Here is a 22,867-nt window from a genome sequence, read left to right on the forward strand (position 1 = left end):
ATATTTTTTCTGGATTCTCTGAGCCATCATCAGGCTCTAGGCCCACATTAAACTTCAGTCGTCATGAACACCATCTCTGCCAAACATAACACATGACTGCACTGATTTCATAAAATGATTTTAATAGAAAAGTAGTACAAGATATGAACAAAAATAAATAATCTTTATCTCATTTCTAGCCCAGCAAATAGTACACTGCACGTAAAACTGGTCTACAACGCAATTTTCCTCATTTCTTGTTTGCCTCTGAAATACAGAGACAGCATGTTAAGTAAATCTTCTAGATTAAAATTGATACATTTTTAAGAAAAAATCATACCGGCCTTTAATCATTCCACATCCATTTTTTAAAAGTTGGCTAACAAGATGCTGTTTCTCTAACATTAAAATATTATCCAGTCATCAGAGTTAAATATAAGGTCTGTGTGAATAGGTAAATTGGAAGATTCTTTTACTCAGTTTTAATTCCTGCATTGCTGTTTCCAATATTAAGAACGCATTTCATTGTCTTACTTTCAAAGTATAGTGTCTGCATGTGGCTCTCACCAACCCACAGAGAGGGGAGAGTAACAAATACTTTTAAAAAAATAAATATTTTAGAAGTATATTTTACAGTGATAATGCAGTACTGCAGACCTATGCCTTGGTGTGTATTTGCATCATATATATATATCCTTCAAGTTATTAGTACTTTTTCTAGCTGTCTCTATTTACATTATGGATCACTCACTCTTTGGGGGCTGCTTTTGCTAATGATCTCTAGGAGTCAGCCTGTGACAGTCTCTTATTTGGAATACTTGTGCTAGCACGTCATCTTTGATGAGTCTGGTGGCTTGAATAAGGTCTTACAAAAACAAATTGAAAACTGTATTGGACAATAGAACAAGCAGAGGGTTTGCATGGCCTACTGAACAGTGCCAGTCTCGGGAGGTCAACAGCTCAAAGAACTGAACAGATATACTGGACTAAAGCTTAAAACAGCCTTCCTTTTACTTAAGCCCATAATTACTATTTTGAACATATACCTCCGTTCGCTGCTGCCTGTATATAAATTTTTTGTTAATTTTCCTATATTGGGAAGATCTTGAATGCAGTCCAGGATGAGAAGAAGAAAAAAAATATGCTGACGCTCCTAAATCGAATATATGTTTTTGCAATAAAGAACACTGGTCAATATACAACTGAGGAAAAACTGAAACAGATGTGGGTCCTAGAACCACAAGCGTTTGAATTTGCCCAGAAATGCTATTTTAAACACTCTATATGTTGGTCTACTGTTTTTTTGTGGAATAATGCATTCTTGGCATCCTTAAAAGGTTTCAATATGTTACAAGGTTATCCAAGAAAAAAGCAAGGGGCTAACGTATCAGTCTGTGCGTCGCGGCCCAGACTCACTGCGCCTTCAAGAAGCACGAGGGCTCGTATTAATTGCACTTAACACAACGAACCTTCAGTTTCCTTCATTCTCTGCAGATTGAGGCTTGCTTTTAATAAAACTACTTTCCAAGGGGCGAAGAGACACTCCATACACAGGAAGTTCAAATAGAGTGGCACACTAGCTGCAGTGGTGAACACAAATACACTTTTTTTGCACTAAAATTCTGTTCATGGATAAAAGCATGTGCCTTTTCAGTTCTCCTCTGAGATGCTACAATACCAACACGCTCTAAAACAATTAAGTTACATGCATAATGCTCAAAGAATGTGAGCAATCCTATAACCAGCTTTAAGCCATCTGCTTGATTTTTTTGAGGAACATATATAGGAAAAGAGAATTCCCCTTTTGTTCCGTTACATATAGAAATCTTTTGAAGCTCCCAAATAGTTTGGTTTTGGTAAAATTCTCTACTCTTCTATTATTCTGACATGTAGTTACCCCTAAACTATCCCTCATGTTTTCTCAAAAACTCTCCACATGAAGTATCTGAAGGACAATTGAAACCACTTACCAATATACAAGTAATATTTTATTTTATATTCTATCTTCCATTTGGCATAAGCCTTTCGATGTTTGTTTTTGAACCAGTGAAATATACAAATCACACAAGACAGACATATGTACATTAAAAGTACAGAATAAAGGCCATAGAAGATATACATAATATCTGAATGACAAGTAGAATATTTTACATTAAATAGTTTCTTTTAAAAACTAGGATTGTTAAACTCAACTCTCTTCATAAACATGAATCACTAGAAAGGAACAAAAAATCTGGTTTAGCAAATAAAAAAAATTACTTCATGGTTTTTGTATAATAAAAACCAAAAAAGTGACATTTTAAACTAATTAGTGCTTTTTACTTTCAAGATCTTTTGCTTGCAATTCACTGCAGCTGGGGGCAGGGGGAGTGAATATCCTTGTGCAATATGAGCCGCAGGTGGCCGGGGTGACCTGAGGGCCACTGAGCCTGTGAGGGCTGCAGGAGAACGTGTCTCTCCCAAACTTCTCAAACAGTACAAGATGAGAACACAGGTGATGGCACTCTTTGCAAAGAGATGTCCTGGTTTTTTGTTTTTGTTTTTTTAAACTAGCTAAAGATGTTGTGAGCTGGATTTTCCCTAGGGACTCGGTATAGGTGCCCTCAGGTCTAACGGGCACCAAGTTCCACCCTGCAGAGTGAGCAAAGGAGACAGAAATGCTGACAGCGTGTCCTCTTCATTCCCACCTCTGTAATGAACAAGTAATGCCCTCTCCAGAAAGGGTGCAGAAAACGAGGCTGGAGAACCAGGGGACGGAGCAGGGAGACCAAAGAAATCTTCCAACCACCATGCCCACGACTAAGACCTTCCAGATTCCTCAGAAACACAGCTCCTTCGTGATGCTCAGCATGTAATGGCATCAGGGCCACAGCCCGAGCTCAACTTAGAAACCGTCGGGGGAAATCCCACTTGGATTGCAGTGGAGGACCACAAGGCTCTAGACCGAAGAAATAACCCCAGAGTAAACTGTAAATCTAAATCACTGGCTGCACTGAGATATAATTATATTTATATTTATATATATATATATATGTGTGTATATATATATATGTTATGTACAAGAGACTGAGCTATCAGGTACCATTGAACCAATCCCCCCCTTATAAAGCCAACTGTTCAAGTCCACCGGGAACAGTTCCAGGTACACCTGCAGAGGAACAGGAAGCGTCAGTGGAGAGTCTGAGCACAGGATCAGAAGACAGAAATGCTGCCACACCTCTGTGAAGTCCATTCGCCAAGTGATGTCATGAAAACATAGAAGACTACTGTTCCTCGAAATAAAAGTTGTAAGGGGAATAAAATCCCCAAGTAGCAAGCTGTTTTCCAAGCGGAGCTCCTAAGGTTTCATTTCCTGTCCTACAATCAGAGGGGACCCGGTGGAGCTCCGCTTGGAAACGAGGCCGCAGCGCAGCAAGGCACGGAATCGGAGGGGGCTCGGGGTCAAGGAGGGAGGGCGGAGGTCACTTTTTCCCCTCAAATAGGTTTTCTGCTTTGGTGCAGGGCTGAACTGCACACAATTACCTTGTAGTTCGGGCTGAGGATCTGTGAATGGAATTCATGTGTTATTTTCATTATTATCATTTATTAACCAAGTATCCCTAAGAAAATTACAGTATATTTTCCTTTATCGCCAAGCCAACCTCCCTGCCCTTCTCCAAACAAAAAGTCTGGTACCAGAATCATTCAGGGATCCTTTTCCAAGTGGATAACCTGATTCTCACAACAGCTTTGAATGTTAAGTCAACTGACTCAATATAAGGAGTTGTTGTTTTTTTAATGTCTGGGGCTTCTCTCCCTGCTCCCCAGGTTTCAGTAGCTAATAGAATGCACCAGCTGTAGATGGAATGCTGGAGGGCAGTGAGACATGTGATAAACCTTCTTTCTTAAAGGGAAATGAGATTCTCATTCTCCAATTTTAAATACATTTTGGAAATACTTCAGGCTGGCAGCCCCGGGGAAAGACAGGGGGTGGGGTTCTCATTGTTTTATCTGTTTCTCAAGCCCTTCCGGCTTCCCCAGAGCACAGAACTCCTTCTGGTCACAGGTACTAAGTCATGCCTAGCTCTGCCACCCTCTTGCAGTGGGATGCTACCTGTCCCATAAGAACACTGAGACAAAGAAAACAATGTTTCCTTGACCTCCAGATGTGCACACATCTCAGCAAGGGCATGTTTTATCCCCCCCCATCCATTATACCATCAAAACAAAGTCTTGTCTTACCTTTCCAAAGATCCACAAAATAAATATTTTCTTGGTTCCCAACCCCCTTATTGCCAAATAATAATTATAATATTATTAACCACAGAGTTCTCAGATGGGAACAGGGGGTGGAAATGGTTCCGGTTGCAATTCTTGGGGATGGAAAACACATTAAAAAAAAAAAACCCAACAACAGAATCACTGTACTTTCTATAAATAAGTGGGTCCTGGGAGTGGGGCCGGGGGGCGGGCGGGCGGCGGGGCGCCCACTACTTGCAGACGAACTGGTCCACGATCTCCGTGCACTTCTTGCACTTGACGTAGCAGCACCAGTGGAACTTGCAGTGGCAGCGCTCGGTCTGCACCGTCTTGAACTGGTCGTAGCCGCGGCCGCAGCACATGAGCTCGCAGCCGTCCATGCCCTCCGACGTCTTGTTGCACAGGCGGCCCTGCGTGCCCAGCGAGCCCGTGCTCTCGTTGCGCACGCAGTAGTCGGGGCTGGGGTCGATGTAGACCAGGTCCTGGGTGGTGGGCGAGTTGAAGCGGCTGTTGACCTGCACCAGCTTGCCCCGGCTGTTGAGCCGCATGGCCGCCGCGCTGTCGTACTTCTCCTTCAGGGCGTCGCCCACCTTGCGGAAGTCGGCCAGCTGCAGCCAGCACGTCTTGAGGCTGCAGGAGCCCGACACCCCATGGCACTTGCAGGCCACGTCGGCCAGGCTGTACACCGTCTGCGGGGACAGGGGGCAGTCAGCGGGGGCACCCTCACCTGGGAGCCCAGACCCTGGTCACCAGCTCAGCCTGGGCCACCTCCCCCTCGTCCTCCAGACCTGGAGCCTTCTGTGGCCTTCTTTAAAAATTAGTCTGCAAAATGAATCGGTTCTTAGCCCCTCACTGTTACACATCATCATAGTAAACTACCTGGTTTTGAATGGGAACAAGAAACAAAATTGTTGTCTTGGCTTCTTTTGTGCAGGGAAGTAGGAGACTGCCGTCAGATGATCACCTGGACTCCTGCCACCAGCAGCCTGTGAGGGAAGAGCTCTACCACCTGCATCTCAGAGGAGCAAAGTGAGACCCAGTGAGGTGTGTTGCCAGCCCAAGCACTGGGAAGGAGGGGCCACGACTGGAACCCAGGCAGGTGGGCTCCAGGCTCACGCCATGGGCGCCCAGCTGGTAAGTGGCCAGGATTCAAACCTCTCCTCACTCACTGTTCGCACTGCCGTGGGGCGAGCCCTATCCTAGGAGCCTCCACACTGTCATCTCACCACATCCTCCCAGCAAGGTTGTAACCTGGGCGGGACTGGACGGGGGCCCAGTGACGCAGAGAAGGTGAGTGGCCCAGATGGTCACACAGGCTGGATAGAGGGGGACCAGGCCTGGATCTCAGGTACTCCTGCTTCCTGCACGGCCCCTACCCTCTGCGCAGGCTGAGAGCCTCCACCCTGGACCCAGGCAGACACAGATTCTGTCCTGCCCCTGCCCCTGAATTTAGGCAAGGGCATCACCATTCTGGGCCTCCACTCCCCATCTGCAAAGGGCACTGTGATGGTCCCAACCTCACGGCAGTGTTACAAGGGTAAAACCAAGAGATGCTGGCTTCAGCTACTTACGGGCAGGATGCACTCAGTGAACCTGGTCTGCAGGGTGATGAGGGCATGGTGCTGGGCCCTCGCCAGTCCCTGGTGCTGCAGTAGCAGCACCCACGGCTCTGGGAGGCGGGCACTGCCTATTTATAGGGCCGCCTGCCCCGTGCCGTGCCAGTGAGCCTCCGGAGCCGTGAGAGGCAGCTCCTGCCCCAGCAGCGACCCTCTCCCTCCAGGGCTTCAGAGTGGCTTTCCTCAAAGGGCAACTCAAGCGTACCCCCTCCACATGAAGGGTTTCAGGTCCTCAGCTAGTGTGGGAAAGGGTTTTGCAAACGTAATTAACCTTTACTCCCCTTTGAGGAGAATCGGAAGCTAGATTTCCTTTCTAGGAGTCTAATACAGTTTCCTGACCCAGTATCCAGCTTTCCTCCTCTCACCCCTACGATCCTGGAGGAAAACCATCTTCTCTGTAACCTCATCCACCAGGATCAAGCAGAGTTCACTGCTCCAACTATAACATTTCCAAAAAACCTATGTAGAAATGCTCATGTTAAATGAAATTATATCGAATGTGCTTTTCCCACTCTCCAACCCCACCTGTCTCCCCTTGGAAGTGCCTTGACCTGCTCTTCTTGGTTGCTAAGCTCCTGTGATTTCTCTCCATGAAAGAAGTCTAGGAAATCCCCAAAGATGGCTGAAAGCACCAGAGAGGGACACAGTAGGGCCCGAGTCAGCCATACCTCTGTCCTGGAGGCATTTGTGGTCTGAGACGCTGGGCACCCTGCATGCAGATTAAGGGGATGTGTCCTGGATAGAGAACAGGACCAAGGTGCTAGGCTCCCGAGACAGTGGGGTGGCCGTGCCCACTCCGAGGCCTGGGCCGGCTGCAGAGGGCAGAAAGTCCACCCCAGGTACGGGCACCCCAGCAGAGGGGAGCCTCAGAAAGGAGAGGCCACACTCCCCTGGAGCAACCGTCTGACCCCTCAGGCATCACAGGTAAGATAGGTTGAAGTTGAGAAGAAACAGGTTACCTGGAGGGATCTGGGTTATCTTCCACTTTCCTAAGTGCTTTGCTTCATTAGGTCTAGTGACTCAGTTATCATTTATCAAGCACTTACCACTGGTTGACACTGAACTCAGCCCTTCGGTTGAGCGTTATTAATTAGAACTCAGAAGTGGCCAAGTGTTGATAACAAGGTTCATCTACTGTATGACCCCAGCGAGTCCTCACGGCAACCCCAAGCGACAGTGTTAATGTCCATCTAACCGGTGAGCAGATGAGGCAACAGAGGCTCAGAAACAGAACAGGGTGTTAACCTAGATTTCTTTAATACCCAAACCTGCAGCCCTTTACCCTCGAGCTGCAACGCCTTAGTTTAAGGAAAAAAGTGCCTGGGCTGACAGCTCCATCCCCTAATTCTCTGCCCTGGCCTGGAAGTGGTTCTCCAGCCTCAATTTCCCATTTTTCACACAAGGGTGTGTGGCGGGAGGGCTTTCAGGTTCCTTCCTGTCCCCTGGATGTTACTCTGTTCCTCACCCCAAAATACAGAAGAGTGAGATCTCTGACCAGAAAGTTCCTGGCACCCACCTTGGGTTCTCTGAAAAAAATAATGGTCCTGGTTTTCAGTGCTGCCAAAGTTAGGAAAAGTTTTCACCCCTTCATTTTAAAGCAGCCATAAAGTGCCATGTGTTTAACCGCAGGAAAAAAGGGTCTTTTTAACTATTGTGAGGGAGCTTTCCACAGCCCCACTAGGGGAAGGAAAGAGTGAAACAGGCGATGCGGTGGCAGGCAGGCTGCCTTGGGAGGACTTTCTGTCTGGACACTTCCGAGGCCCTCTCTCTTCCCTCCATGGGCCTGATCATCAGACCTACGAAACTCCACACGGTTGGAAAGTTTTCCTAGAAAAGCTCTTTTTACAAACCCTCAATCCATCAGGCCTGCTGTCCCAGGACACAAGGAGGGGCACAGAGAAGGGAGGAGGTAACCCGGGTGCTGGGTGAGGGCTTTCTCAACTGGGCACCTACTGAAATAAATAACTCCCTCTCCCCGATTTAATCGCAGCCACAAACTTGTTCCAGGGAGGAGGGCTGCGAACCTAAGCAGCATGTTTAGCTCTGGCCTGGCCAATTGCACTGGGGACTAATTAAAGAGGCGGAGAAAGATCTTTCTCAGGCCACTGCAAGCGCCCCTTAGCTGGAGCGGGCCACAGCGGCCTGCTTCCGCTCCAGGAGGCCTTTCTGGGGTGTGCACCCCTCTCCAGGGAGGCCTGTGGGGAGCTGGCTGAGGGGAGTGGAGGGACAGAGAGGAGCAGGCAGGGGGGAAATAGACCGGAAAAGCTCGGAAGAGAGGCGGAGACAGGAAGAGTGTCTCGGAGAGCCAGAGCCCCGGCCCCTCCCAGGCGGCGGACCGGACACTCACCCGGCGGCCGGCCTCGTTGTTGTGCAGGTTCATCAGGATGCGCGCGCTCTCGTAGGAGCCCTTGGCGTGGATGCGCTCCCGCTCGCGGGCGTCCACGAACTCCTTGGCGAAGCGGTAGCCGTAGTCGATGTTGTCGCCGCAGCCGCCCCACAGCCAGTCCCGCGGCAGGTCCTTGGGGCGCGCGGCGCGGCTGCAGCCGCAGGTGGACAGCTCGCCCTCGCGGCAGGCGCGGCTCATGGCGTTGACCACCCCCGCGGCGCTCACCGCGTACGTGAAGGCCGTCTCGCGGCTGCCTGCGGGCGAGGGCCGGTCAGCGGGCGCCCCCCTCCTCCGCAGCCCCGGCCGGCGAGCACCCCTACCCCGCTCCTAGAGGGGGAACTAGAAAGCCCCAGGACCCAGGCCCTCCTCCCCAACACGCAGAAACAACCCGGGAGAGTATTAACACCCACCCACCCCACCTCTGCTCTGGTCATTTCAGAGCCCAAGGCGGGATGCTCAGAGATCCACTGCTCTATACACCTCTTCGGAAAATAACCCAAATGCCTAGAAAAGAAGTCGCCAAGGGAAGAAAACACACAATTGGGGAAGACTTCTTGCACTTATTTAAACATTTGTTTCTGTTTTCATTCTGAGTGACCTACAGGAGGGGGGCACAGAGGCTCAGAGCCTCTGAAAGCCCTAGGCCCCCAGGGAAGCCAGACCCTGCATTGCTCCTGTGGCCCCGCCGGTAGTAACCTGACTTCCCCTTCCTCCATCTGCAACATCAAGTCTGACTCAGAACAAGGCTCCTGACTTCCCCAGAGGCTATTTCTCAACCGGTTCCTAGAGAGTTAAAATGAAATTCTTGCCTCTTAGTTCCCAAGCTGACCAGCCTGATGCTTCTCACTCAAGAAGGTGAGTATCTTACTTCCACAACAACCTGCCGTTCTTTAATGTCACTTCTGCGACTCCCCAGCAGCCTCTGACTCCAAGTGTCAGGAAAACAACAAAAGGGGCGGGCAGGGAATACAGTCTTAAGGGGAAAAGAAGAAAAAGGTTCTCCTTCCCTAAAACTTGTAAAGAATATCTCCCTGTCAAACAGTTCTCTAGGAGCCCTATTTGTATGGAGAAAAATGGAGATGAGCATAGACTACCTTAATTTCCAGTTTCCACTTGTACCTAGAGACATTTCTACCTGGAACAAGAACTCACTTAATGAAAGTGTTATACTATGAGGGAGAAAGGGTTAATAGCCAGCCAGCTGAAGCTGGGCCTGGGGGCAGGGGGTGATGAGGGGGGCCTCATTTTCCTCAACTATAAAATAAGGGTATTGAACTAGATGCCCCGGGGGAAAAGGCCCTTCTGACACTGGGATCCCTGTACCAGGATCAGTTTCTCTTAAAGAGCTTGCTAACAATTTTTTTTTGGGGGGGGCAGGGGCGGGTAGGGAATCACAACAGCAGCTGACCACAGTACTCAAGGGCCATCTTGCAGGAAGGTGGTTCTGCCAACTCAGGGAATCTGCAGACCGCCCTTCCTTTGGGCTTCTGCCCCTCAATCTGCGACCACTTGTGATTCCCCTCAGAAATGGCGATGGCTCTGATTTACCAAACCTTCCCTCCCACACTGTAAAAAATGAATAACTTGAGGAGTGTGCTGGTGGTTGGCAGGAGGATCCAGAAAGTTCCTGTGGGGGTGTTCCATCTATCTAGTTGAATTAGCAAGGCCGAGAACATCAAGGGAGTGGTGAGAAATGAGGAGAGCAGACAGATCCTAGGGAGTGATCTGAGGATTAACACTGATAGTACAGAAAATCCTGTGGACGGGAGACTCGTAGAATACAGAGGTAGCTTGAGGGAGAGAGAAACCCTCCTCTGGAGACAGAGGAGGAGAAAAAAACACTGTCCTGCATACAGAGAGCATCAAAGGGGTAGTATACAAAGCACGACAGTGCTATCTTGCCCATTTTCTTTGTCTGCCCCAGAATTCAAACCTGGTAGCGATCTCTAAGCTAGCTGGTCACTGCAGGGAAGGCGTCAGCATGAGATGTGCTCTTTGGCTGCAGCGTGGGGACTCAGTCATCCTGGAAGCAGCCCTGCCTCCGGTGACAGCTCCTCCCTGAGAGAGCACCCTCTCCTGTCCTCACCCTCTGGGAAAACGGCGCCTTTCTTACACATCTTTTCACAGCAGGCAAACAAAGACAAGCGGGAGACAAAAGCTGGAAGGAAAGACTTAGCACGATGAAAAATGAGCAAGTTTTCATACTGAAGAGGCAACTGTGTACAGCGCCTGGACTGGCCTCTCGAGAAAGCAGGCGAGCGCCTGGGGTGGCAGCCTGGCCCCACTGACACTGGCCCCATCACAGCGTCTGCGTCCCTGGTGAACGCCATGCTCTGGAGTGGGCACCCACATACTTAGCATCAAAGGTGTTTCAAAATTTCCCTTAGCTCATTCTCATCTAACAAACCCTAAGTAGAAAAGTGAAAATGAAGTAACTTTTCCACCGTTGGGGTGGGGTTCAGGTTCCTCTTCCATAAAAATCTATTCTGATTTTTCTTCTCTCCATCTCTCTCTCTCTAAGGCCCTGTGTTCAACCGTGAGCCACCCAGCAGCAGCTGTCTGCTCTGAGAACTCGGACACCTGAGGATCCTCTGGTGAGGAGGGCTCCCTCCTCTGGGGCCATCATGAGCTTCCACTCCTGCCTACTTCCCATCAACCAAGACGGTGCCACACAGCTAAGGACCAGAGAGTCTACTTACAGGGGACAATTAAACACAGGCCTTTGTACCAAGGGTTCTGCTTGTTCCCTGAGGAAGCAGGCTCTTTGAATCTTGGACCACATTTTAAATAAATCTTCAGCAGAACTCAAATCCACTTAGCAAATGATAGCTTATTCTGAACATTTTGGCCCCAAACAGGCTACATACAAAGAGGATCTTAAATCAAAGCTGTATTCCAGTGACTACACAGAAAAACAGTTCCAATTGCTGTTTTCCTTCCTTGTTACCATCAGAGGTGTATGATTTTCACTAACTCATACACATGGGAAAAACTCCCAAAGTCTGAGAGGAAGGCAGATAGAGGGAACACATAAGGCAAAGGTTTAGAGAAAGCTGAGAGGTTACTGTGATATAGCTGACAAAGATGTTTTTGGATCACTCACAATATCATCAAAATGCAGGAGAATCAAATCTTCACTACAACCCAAGTTAACCACATAAGGCAGCCCATATTTGGGGAAAACTCCTGTGTTCCTGAAGCTTAACTCCTAGATTCAGGTCCCAGAATATGCATTAGCACATTTTAATCATTAACAGGAAAGCCCTAGGAGGCTCTGTAGGCTGAGGCTGCAGACCGTTCTCCCATTCAATTAGGGGAACAGCTTCCAGTCCTGTATTATTTTAGTTTATGAAGCCGCTTGGCTCAAACATCTACTGACAACTCTTTTTCGTTCTCAATGAATGCACTTTTCAGGGTTTTTTTAAAAAGCATTTTATCCATCCGTGACGGACATTAAGCCAACTTTTTATCTTGAGTTAGTATAAATAGTTAATTGCTTTGATAAATTGCTTCTTATTTTAGGAGTCACTGCAGTCATATTAATTATATGGGCTTGTTTGCATAAAAGTAAAGAGACCAAAAATATTCACTAGCAAACACACACAGGACCACATCTGTCAGACTGTAGCCTACACTATTCAACCAAACCAGAGGCAGACTGATTTTCCAAATTCTTTGCCTTTAGCCCAGTTTTGGTGCCACCTTCTCCCTGAATAGAATAACAAGTTCAACAACACATTTAAAAATAAAGAATTGGACCGTGAATGACACATCGAACACTCCTAAGGTTGCCCATTGAAGCAGGTGTTCTTATATCAATGGCCAACTCAGAAATGTAAATTGGATCACTTCTAATTAAAATTCTTCCTAGGACTAAAAGTAAAGTGTCTAACACATATATCTCGATAGATAGCTTTAAGAAATATCTATATTAGGAAAATTAAAACCTTACTCATGTCCAGTTCATCCAGCATTCTGTAAGATGGCAATTTTCAGTTTGATGCCTGGGCCATCTAAATTGTGACTTAGGAAACTTCTAATAGCTAAAGAGTTTTGAAGTTTAAGGACAGAAACGACTCCGCTTTCCCCATCTACTTTTTTAAAACCAAGATAAGTGTTCTGGTACTATGTTACACAAAATGCTTTTTAGGAAAATTAAGTGATCAGAAAAATGAAGGTGTCGTTGATGCCCACCCCCTCCTGATCTAATTCACGAAGCCCAAAACTTATCATTAGACATCTAGAGCACAGGCGCGAACACAGCCATAATGACACAAGTCCCAAGCCACTACCCTGCTGGAAGAGTCCCATCAGATGAAGGTTGTAAGTAACACTAGAGACGTTTCCTAGGAGAACAGTTTCTATATATTTAACAATATCTGAAACGATTTCCTACCGATCTGCATGACCCTGCCGAAGACAGAGGTGTTATCCACGGTGCTGCAGTTCCACCTCCGGTGTCGGAACTGATACTGGCACTCCTTGATGCCCGTCTTGGCGCCCTCTCCGATGTACTGCATGTGGTCCTGGTACAAGTGGCAGAGCTTCTTCTGTCCTTGGGAAAGTCCTGCCAGTTGGCTGCAGAGAGGCTGCGCTCCTATGATATATACTTCTGACATCTGAACAGGGTTATTCATACCTAGCGACCTAAAAGGGGGGGGAGATGTGCATTCAAGATTTACGTGAACTCTCAAGGTGGGCCCCCTGAAAACATGTCAGCAATACAGAAGTTTAAGCACACAGATGCTTTTTCTCTCCTGCTTGTCCTCATGACAAAGTATGAGACGGGCTTCATAGAACTCCTCTGTTTAAACTCCACTCAGAAAACGGAGGCATTGTGTAGCCCCCATCCCGCCATCTGGCTTCTCAGCTACAGTTTTCACTCTCCTCCTTGCCCCTCTCTGCCATATACCTGAACCAAAATTTCTGATATTCCACACCAGAAAAGGGGGTAAAAGGCAGTCTGGGGGGATGGGCCTCTGACATGAGAGAAAATGACTCACTTTGCCCCACAAATTGGACCGATCTGCCTTGAAAATGTATGAATATGGAAAGCAGACACAATTCGACACGGGTAGGAGATAGCAGTTCCTTTTGACTGATGGAAGAACAGGAGGACAAGTATACAGACGGAAGAAAATTCACCCTGTTCTGGACGTTTTAAAAGGGCTCCTTATGTGACTGTGAGGGACCCAAGACAGAGTATCCGGGGAACAGAAGTCATGTTTGACAGAAAAACGCTGTTCATTTACAGTTTAAAAAAAAAAAAAAAACCAGAATGCCGTCAAAAATAATCCTCTAGATATAATGCAGTCTACCTCGAGGCCCCTACCAGCAAGAAACCCGCATTTAGGGACACTGAACTAGTCAAGGTAACCTCTTTTGATTAAATTTCAAGCCCTCAGTACTTCCCCACTTGGAGTTTAGCTATCTTCCTAGTAACTCTGCCTAACTCAGACCCTGAAAGTTAGTAACCTCAAGTGACAGAAAATAAATGTTGGAACTCACTTTTACTACCTAAAGGTAGCAAAAAGCACATTTTATAGATAGGCTTACAATTATTAGAGAAGTGAATTCTGGTTTCCCTTAATTACATGATGTGTACTACAAGCATAATCTGAACCTCAAAAAAAACAAAAGTTAAATTTATAGCTTCTATTCCCTATGGAACTAAAGCTTCACTGTTAAAAATTAGCAAAAATTCACAAAATTTAAAGAAAAATTTGATTTAAAGATACATATATGTTTATATATATACACATATATAAATATATATATATAATATATATATGTGTGTATTACATAAATGCACCCAAATTCACGACTGAGAATATTGCAGCATTCATTATACAATGCAAATGAATCTTAAAGTAAAAGAATATGCATATAGGATAAACTTACCACCAAGAATTAGCTTCTATTACAACCTGGGCGAAGGAGAGAAATATGGCCAAAGCCATTAGGAAGAACTTGGAAGACATTGCCCTTCCAGCCGTCCCCCAAGCAACTCCTGGGCTTAATATTCCAATCGACTTCTGGAGAGGGAAGAAAGGAGCAGATGTTTATTGCCTCTCAGATAATTTTCAAGCATACAAGTTTAAACAACGGAAGTATCCGGGATCTCTCAAGTTTACTGTTGATTGACTGCGCTTCTCCTCCGTGAGTTTTTTGATGGCAAGATATAGGCAGTTTCTTTTTCCAAATTAATCCACCCACGCAACCTCACCAGGAAATCTGATTTCGCTGGGATCCTGCGCGCGGGGCACGCCAGCGATTACAAACATGTCTCAATGCTGTTGAGCCAAAGCCCCGGTGCCAGGCGCTGCCTCCTTCCTGCTTGCTCGCGTCCTGCACCCCCTCGCTCCCCTCTAGTTCCGCGCTGCGCTGAGTCCCTCCTCGGGAATTCACTCGGGGACCCGCTGCCACCCTCGTCCTCTCCCCGACCTGGGCCGAGCAACAAGTGGAGCCGGAATTAATTCCATGGGCGAGAGGAGCGCGAGGGCGAGTGGAGCGAGGGCGAGTGGAGCGCGCCGCCGGCGGCTGCGGAGGAGGCGGGGTGGCCGGCGCGGGGGTGGGGGGTGGGGGCAGCACGCGGGAGGGAAGGGCAAGGGGTGGGGGGCGAGGCCCCCGGGAGCGGCGCGCGCGGGAGTGCCCAGCTGGGAAATGCAGCTCTGAATTAACAGCATCAGTTTCAAAATCAGTTTACGGCCCGCTCCGGGGCTAGCCGCTTCCATAGCCGGAAAGGCAGCCTGGGATTCCTTAGACCGCTCTTCGGCCAGACTGGAGTGGGGAGAAGGAGATGGGGGCGCATGGGGCATAAGGGGATGGGCGAGCTGCTCTCCCAGCGCAGGAAACCGGAAAACAGTGCCCTCTCCTGCCTCCGGCCTCCGCCTTGGAGTGTATCCCAGAGGAGGGATACACCCCCCCCCCCACCCCGGTCGCGCTCCGAGGAGAGGGGCTCCCTTCCCTCCCCACAGCGCTCCCCCAAAATCTGATTTTCTCACTCCCACTACCGCTCCCTCCAGTCCCCACTTCTAGCAGCTGCCACGGAGAAAGGGGAAAGGAAGCCGAGGGGACTCGTTTCCTTTGGTCCTGGTCTGGAGTCGATCATCTCGCCATCGGGGCACCTTGAGTGTGGTCTTGAAACTCCGCTACCCCACCCTCCAGCCCAATTCGGACGCGGTTGGGTCAGCCCCGCAAGATGAGGGTGCGGGGTGAGGCCCCGGCCCCTGCAAAGGAGCCCCCGGCTGGGCCAGAGATGCGCTGGCTCCCGCGCCTCGGCCGAGCCCCTGGATTCCAGGGCACAGAGGGCCTCGGCAGCGAAGGTTCCCGTCGTCAAGAATTTCGGGGGCAGGGGTCGGCCTCGGAGGCATCCGCCGCCGTCCTCCCCACTGGTGACTTCTCCACCTGTAGGCGGCAGCGGAGCGAGACGGCGGCGGGTGGGAGGAACGGCTTTCCAAAATCCCCTTTTACATCTCTGATAAGAGTAACCCTGCCGCTCTGCGCCACCCTTGGCTGCCAAGGGAGCCCCTTCCTCGGAAAAGGAAAGGTGAACCTCCTCCAGGCTGCAGAAGGGACTGGGCTGGAACCGGCGCCAGAAAAGACTGGGGGGACCGAGGCAGCGGTGGAGACGCAAAGGGGCTCAGGAGCGCGCCCCAGCTTTCCCTTGCCAGCCTCCCTTTTGGCCTGGATTCCTCGGGGCTTCTCTAGAGGAAATGCTTATGCGGTCCCCAGTGCCCGCCACCCAGGGCTCCGCGCCCGAGGCCCACTCATCCCTAAAACGTCGCATAGCTGGGGGGCGCATCCCGCAGAAGAGAAGCCTGGGGTTTCCCCAGCCCAGGAGAGAGAGAAGGCTCGGTCTTCCTCCCCACCCCCGCCCGAAGTGTCAAGTTTCCTCCAGGGGAGGGGGTAGCTCGCGAGGGCTGCCTTCTCGCGCGGCCCAAACTGCGAAGTCAACTCTCCCCATCGGGGGCCAAGGCCGCGCGCGTGCACACACTCATACACACTCACACTCTGGCGCATTCACACACTCACTCGTGCACAGACACACACGCTCTCCGACGTGCTTCCCAGGCGGAGGCAGAGACCGCACTGCGGGCCGCGCGCACTTTTCCAGCTTTCAGACGGGCGGGGCGCTCGAGGCGGGGCTCGGGCAGCCGAGAAATTGATAACAGATTCCGCGGATTACTGCGGATCTCTTTGTTAGAGGAGAAGCCACACAAACCGATCCCACTCTTGGCCCGACGACCTCGGGGAGAAGCCACTCGTTCACAGAACTGGGGCCAAAGTGGGAGCGGGGCAGTTGGCTTCCGCGACGCGGGTCTCTAAGCCCCGGGCTGGGAGTAGGCCGGAGGTGTCCCGAAGGGAAGCTGCTGGGAGAGCCCCGCGAGTCGCGTCTCCACTTAACCCGCGCGCTTGCCCGGAAACATCTTGGCCCTCTTCCCGCTCCAATCCCCCATGCAACCCAGAAAAGGCCCCACAAGTTTAAAGACTGAAGGAACCCGCAGCCAACTCACTGATACACCGAACTGTAGGGTAAACGTCCCTGCCTGTTTACCAAGAGAACTGATCCGAAAAGAGGACAAAATAAGACCTCTCCGGAGACCGTAACACCCGGGGTAAAAGTTCTGGGTAGAGGCTGAATTCACCAAAGACCGGGCTAAAAATTTTGAACAATTTCAGGGTCCGAGGAAATGGACTTTGTAAGGATACTTGGAATCTGTTTCTAGCGCGCGTCAGAGAGGAGGGCTGCGGGCATTTGAGAGGTTCAAGCGCAAGGGAGGGGTGAGGTGGGGGTAGGGCGTTTGCGCGCCCTTGTTTCCAGCCCCAGAGCAGATCCACGTAGAGTCGGCTTATACTGTCTCTCCTCCAAAGCCTTCCCACCGGATTAAAAGTGTCCCTAACCCTTCTTTATCAACTGGTGTGCGGGCCGAGAATCCTCTAAACTCCGTCACACGAGTTTAGAGGACTTTGGGGGGCAGCAGAAAGCCTGGGAAAGCACGCCCAAATCGGAGGCCAGAGGCGCCTAAAAAGAAATTCCCTCGAGGCAGGGAGAAAATTCTCTCCCCTCAGCCACTGGCCCTACCTCACTCGGTCTGGGCACCCCAGCCCCAGCCCCCAGGCCCTAATCTCTGGGAGCGGAAATGATGCAGAAACTGGGAGAAGAAATTAGATTGACCTGGGCTCCCGGTGGCGAAAAACACAGGAAACTCTTAAGAATCTCAGCCCTTAGTGGGAGATATATTTTGTTTCCCCCACTTCAATCTCTCCCGAAAGCAAGGAAAGAGAGGTGGAGAAAACTGCAGGAGAAAAATTCAGTGGCAGCCACAAAGTTGGGGACCGAGGGGAGAAGCAGGAGGGGATGGTGGGCTGAAGGGAGGTCCGCTTTGGGGGAGCCCGGGAGGAGCCCGCGCTCCCCCAGGCCTCTAGCCTGGAGCAAGAGAGCCCGAGCTGCCCCAAGCCGCCCGGATGCGTCCACAGCCCGAGGGTGGGAAGGGGTGGGGGAGCCGAGAGAGGAGGTGGCGGAGGGAGTTCCTTGAGCCCAAATCAGTGGAAGGAAGGTGTGCAGCTTCTGACTGCCGCGACTCAGAGGGACACCAAGTGGGGTACCAGGGAGGCTCCGAGGGAAGGACAGTGGTCAAGTCTAGTTCTCTTGCTGGCCTCACCTCATCCATCCTCAGACAAAATCTCCAGACTGCAAGACAACTCTCTTTCTCTCTCACACACACACACACTTGGGGGGACAGCGGGAGGAGATAGAAACCTCACTTCTACCTTCCCACACAAGAGGTCTAGCCTAGCTCTCTAGGCACAGGCTCTCAACTCTGTCCCAAATAACTGTTTGTCCGCGGAAAGAAAGAGAAGGAAAATTACAGAACGCCTCAACACCCATTTTTCAGAGGTGATTTCAACTCCACTTTTTAATAGACAAGAAACTGAGGCCGAGAGAGAAAAAGAAGCGCTGGTCCTCGGCTACAGGGTGAACCAGGGAGGGCATCAAGACCAGACCCGAGACTTCCTAGGGGGATGCTCCTGCTCCTTGCTGTGCCCGGGAGAAGGGGTACTAACCCTTCTTCCACTCGCCCGAGCCCCATTCGCTGGGTCGGACACTTGGCCCCTTACTAATGCAGCCGCGCAGTGCAGGATGTCTTCTGGGGGCCTCCGAGGGGCCCTCCTTGGAGAGTGGGACCTGGCGATCCGAAGGGATGTTCTTGTAAAGCCAGAGGTGGGAGGAAGAGGAGAGCAAGCTGCCTGACCGGCCAAGACGCAGGCTCCAAGATGTCCTACCCCAAGGCAGCCAACAGGGGGCAGCCGGCACCGCAGAGCGACAAAGAAAAAGGCAGAGGACTAGCTGAGCTCTGGCTGACGGTGCTAACCCCTTGTGCACCAGAGCGCTCGGCTGAGCGGAGGGAAACGCAAGGGACTCTGACCAAGCCTCCTGGGGAGGGAGGGTCTTCCTTTGTGGCACCGGGCCTGGCTGAGGCTATAGTATGTACAAGACCCGAGAACAACTGGCCCTTTACTCTCTACAACATGCAGGGCACAGATCCACACACTTGGACACACAATCGCCACTGCCTGCACACCCTTGGCTCCCCGCAGAGTTTGTCTAGAAGCAAAATCTCTGCATCTGGCCTGAGTAGCCTTGAACGTTGGCAGGAGGGCAGCGGGTGAGGAGGTGTGATCCCACCACTGATTCCAAGTGACTTCCAGACAGCAAGCTGTTCATTTAAAGAAAGACTGGAGAGGAGAAGGGGCCCCCATGCCAGACTGCGATTGGAGAGTAAAACAGGCCACGGGATCTCCAAGTTGTGGGGTTTTTATAAACTTTTTTTTTGGGGGGGGGTGCTTTAGGAAACATCTGAATTCCAATCCCAAACTTATTTTCTAGAAAACTTGAGGAGAATCAAGAAAAATGAAAATAAGGATCGAAGCTTGGAGAACAGAGGAAAAATTGTTTGGAAAATAGCTAGTTATACTGCAGGAAATGTTAACTTTTCGTAAAAGTGAACTCTCGGTGACCCTCGGAGTGTGTGACTCGGCTTTAACATACAACTGACAATTAAAACAAACAAGAGTTCACAAACTGCCCCCCGCCCGCTCTCCCAACCCGGAGGCCCAAATGTCTCTAAAGGACAAGGAGGATTCCGCGCGGAGGGGCCGGGTGCGCTCTCCCAGCGGACCCACCCGGGGAGAGCCACCACCGCCAGCCCTCCCCACCCCCATCACCGCTGCAAAGTGCGGAGCTCACCCAGTGGCGGCTAATAATGCTAATAACGCGACCCTGATCCCTGCGCCCGGGTGCGAGCTGGCCCCCTGCCAGGCACTCTTAAAGGCACAGGGCCTGCTGCGCTTGGGTTCCCCGGCCGCGATGAGCCGGCAACCTGGCCTCTGGCAGCAGAGGGCGGGGGTACGAGGCTCAGGAATAGTCGGCTCCTGGTCTGGCTTCACGGTCTCTCAACCAAGGAGTCCCCTTCCTCTTTCTGAGCCCCGGCCACACACCCTCTCGGGGTCCGCGCCAGTGGGCGCTTGGTAAATATTTGTTGAATTGAATCATTATCCTGTTACTGAAATATACATAGTAAGCTACACTTGAGTTTCTCAGGGCAAAAGGAAAGTCGTCCGCGGACCTCTCTCAGTTTTTCTGCGCTGTCTCTACCCCACTTTTTCTCCAAAGTCTAAAAAAGTTTGCAGAACTTTTGGTGGGACAAGAAGAGGTCTGTCTCCCGGGAGACCGAGGTAGTGCACGGGGATGGGGGAGGGGGGGGCGAAAGGGTAGGGGTCTCTGCCAGCTACGTGGGGGGTTCTAGTGTCTCCAGAGGTAGGAGAAATGAAGTGGGGATAGGGAGAGGTTGGGGGGGAGGTCAGTTAACTTCCAAAAGAAAACAATGTAAAGAAAAAAAAAGTGATGAGCGTCGGCGGCACACAGAACACCTACCTTCATTGCGAGGGGGAGGGGGGCGCAGGGAGGAAGTCGCCACCAGAGCCGAAGAATCCAAGCGGAGCGGCCTCGTTAAGCCTGCGGAGACGATCCTGCGCAGAGCTGCGGCTTTCTCCACGGCTCGTCCGGCAGGCTCTGGGGACTGGAGCCTAAGCCGTCACTAGCGTTCGAGTTTGGGTGTCCAAGCCAGAGTAGCGCTGGGATGCGCGCGGGAACCGAGGGGGCGCCGAAGTCCGCCTGCCGGCAGCAGGAGCAGGACCCGGCCGGCGCGCAACAAGGGAGCCACGGGTCCGGCGAGGGCGCGCAGGCGACTGTTCCTCGGCGAGGCGCTCCCTCTCCAACGTCCATCAGCGACGGCGGTAATTAGGGCTTTCCAACCCCAAATGTGGGCGTGATTGTGCAAAAGACTTTACAACAAATAATAAAAAAAAAATTCTTCACAAGAGGGTGAAAAAAAAAATGCCCCACAACTCAACTCTGGCCCGGGGCGGGGGGTGGGGGAGGTGATCCCCGCGCCCAGGTGCCTCCGGTTCATTCACACCAGGATCCTGCAGACTTTTGGCGGCTCACGCCTCCCGATAGCCAGCTCCTCCTCTAAGAGTCTGAGTCTGTGGCCGAAACGTCTGCTTCCAGGCGCTGATCCCGCGGCCGCGAGCGAGTGTGTGGACGTCTGTGTACACACACAGACACACACCCAAACACACCCCCCCACACACACGCGCACTGCAGCTTGGGGGCCACAGAACAATCAGACGCACACGGGTTTTTCTCCTGGAGATGCCGCTGAAAACGCTCCAGTCGTCATCCGAGCTACCAGAGTCAGCGCCAACTTTTGTCCTTTCATTTTAGGGTTTGGCAAAAAGGTGGGAGCAAACTGATAAAAGTCGTCCCTTAAAGTTCTGCCTCTGGTGGGTTCGGGGATGATGCGCGACTGCCCCCGGGGGAGACACCGGTTTCCCCTCCCCACCCTCTTCTCTCTCTCTTCTGGTTAGTCCCCCTCTTTCCTCCCCGCCTTTCCAGGGAAAAGGGCGAAGAGACGCGAGGGCCAGGGGCTTCGCTGAGGCTCTTCAGCTCCGGCGGTCCATGGCCGGCGTGGCTGCCCACCTCCTCGTTTGGCGCCGGGGCCGGAGGGGCGGGAGAGCGGGCAGCGGGAGGCGGGCGGTCCGGGTCCGGCAGCGGCGAAGGAGCTCGGTCGGCAGAGGCTGCACGGAATCGGACTGCGTGCGGCGGAGGCGGCGCCTGGGAGCTTGCAGCAACCTTCCACGCGATCCTGCGCCCCGCAGACAGACTGACCGACCGCAGGGACCGCGTCCCCCCCCCCCCACCCCCCGGCCCTCCTGGCCAACTGCCTCCTCCTCTCCCTCCCTCTCTCCGGACTCCTCTTTCCCCTGGTGTTCTCAGGAAAAAAAAAATTAAGTTGCAGAACCAAAGGCGGCTGGAAAAAGAAGGGGCGGGTGGGGGGTGGGGGGGCGGTGGACAGGAGGAAAAAAAAAAAAAAAAAACCCAACTTTGCCTTTGCGCATGCGTGGTGAGGCTGACCTATGACAAACTCCGCAGGATTTTAAAGCCGTACCACAAGCTGGGGTGCAGGGGGGGCGTCGGGATACACTCCCAGCAGGAGACCCCTCCTCTTGGCTTCCCATCCCCCAGGCATCTGATGAAAGAGAGAGGTCCACTCCTTAGCCGCAGCCTGACCGCCGCCTGGCGCTCTGCTCTCCCTCCAAAGCCGCCTACCCGCTGGAAGGTGAACCCCAACTTCGGCTTGGACCCCTTGACTCGCCTGTCCAAGGCTGCTTACACTAGGCTGCACCGGGGCTGCCGCCATGCCACGGAAGCTCTAGGAGGACCACCTCCCCATTCTTATCCCTGGGGGAGGGTCCCCAAGCCCCCGGGCTGGAACGAGGGTAGTGTGCAAGTCCTGCACCGCCCCTAGTGTAGCATATTTGGGTACTCGATGCGCGACTGAGCATCTGGCTGTGACCCAGTGCATCTAGAAGCGACCCGTGGTCCTGCCGGTTGGATCTTGACTGGTTCCCAACCTCAGGTGAGAAGTCTGCAAAGTTTGGCAAAATCGGGTTCCACTGAAACTTCCAGGCACTTCCAGACACCTGTGGTTTGGGGGTCCTGCTTGGGCGGGGTTGCCAGATGTGTCCCCTACACCCAGCACGCCAAGGGCGCCACCCAGGTTAAACCATGCCTCACCCTGGACCACGGCTACTCTTCTCAGCCCTCGCCATCCCCAACCGAAGGTGGAAGGAACACCCACACCCCACAGACACACATACACATACCACACACACATACACATTCCGTTTCCGCAGTAACTCCAGCATGTACTTGACCTTAAGGCAGGTAGGATGGTAGCTGTTTGTTCTTTCCATCCCCCACTCCCATCTCTTGGCAGACTACCCCAGGGCATCGCCGCCTGCGCTTCCCAAGTCCCTTCCTGACCCTGACTTGTCCTAGCTGACTGCACCCCTCCAAGGCCCTGACCTGCTGGGCGCACCAAAATGGCAGTGTGAGGCTCGCTTTGTTTCACCAGGGGTGCGCGCATACCTAGGGGCCGATGCACATTTTCCTTAGATCCCCTTGGGACGCAGCCCATTCACCTGAATCCCCTTTCCACTAGACCTTCTCTAGGCCTTGACCACTTGGGGGGCTATTTTCCAATTTATAATCTAGCCTTAGATCTGCCCTTGGGAGGGA

General features: G+C 51.6%; 1 protein-coding gene and 1 long non-coding RNA gene across 2 annotated transcripts in view; one reads left to right on the forward strand and one right to left on the reverse strand.

The window, feature by feature from the left end:
* The window catches only part of LOC122424424, a 277,726-nt gene extending 272,403 nt beyond the window's left edge, over positions 1-5,323 (forward strand). The window contains exon 26 of the long non-coding RNA XR_006264410.1: positions 5,153-5,323. This is a non-coding gene — a long non-coding RNA (uncharacterized LOC122424424). The remainder of the gene's footprint in view (positions 1-5,152) is intronic.
* WNT5A (Wnt family member 5A) lies at positions 106-20,297 on the reverse strand. Its single transcript, XM_043442160.1, has 5 exons — positions 20,159-20,297; positions 14,122-14,255; positions 12,617-12,867; positions 8,182-8,474; positions 106-4,907 (listed from the first exon to the last, which is right to left on the reverse strand). Exons 1-5 carry the CDS (start codon positions 20,162-20,164, stop codon positions 4,449-4,451), a joined length of 1,143 nt encoding a protein of 380 aa, XP_043298095.1. The 5' UTR covers positions 20,165-20,297; the 3' UTR covers positions 106-4,448.
* Between the last annotated feature and the right edge of the window lie 2,570 nt (positions 20,298-22,867).

The sequence above is a fragment of the Cervus canadensis genome, chromosome 22 (assembly GCF_019320065.1).
Source record: "Cervus canadensis isolate Bull #8, Minnesota chromosome 22, ASM1932006v1, whole genome shotgun sequence".
Taxonomy (NCBI): Eukaryota; Metazoa; Chordata; class Mammalia; order Artiodactyla; family Cervidae; genus Cervus; species Cervus canadensis.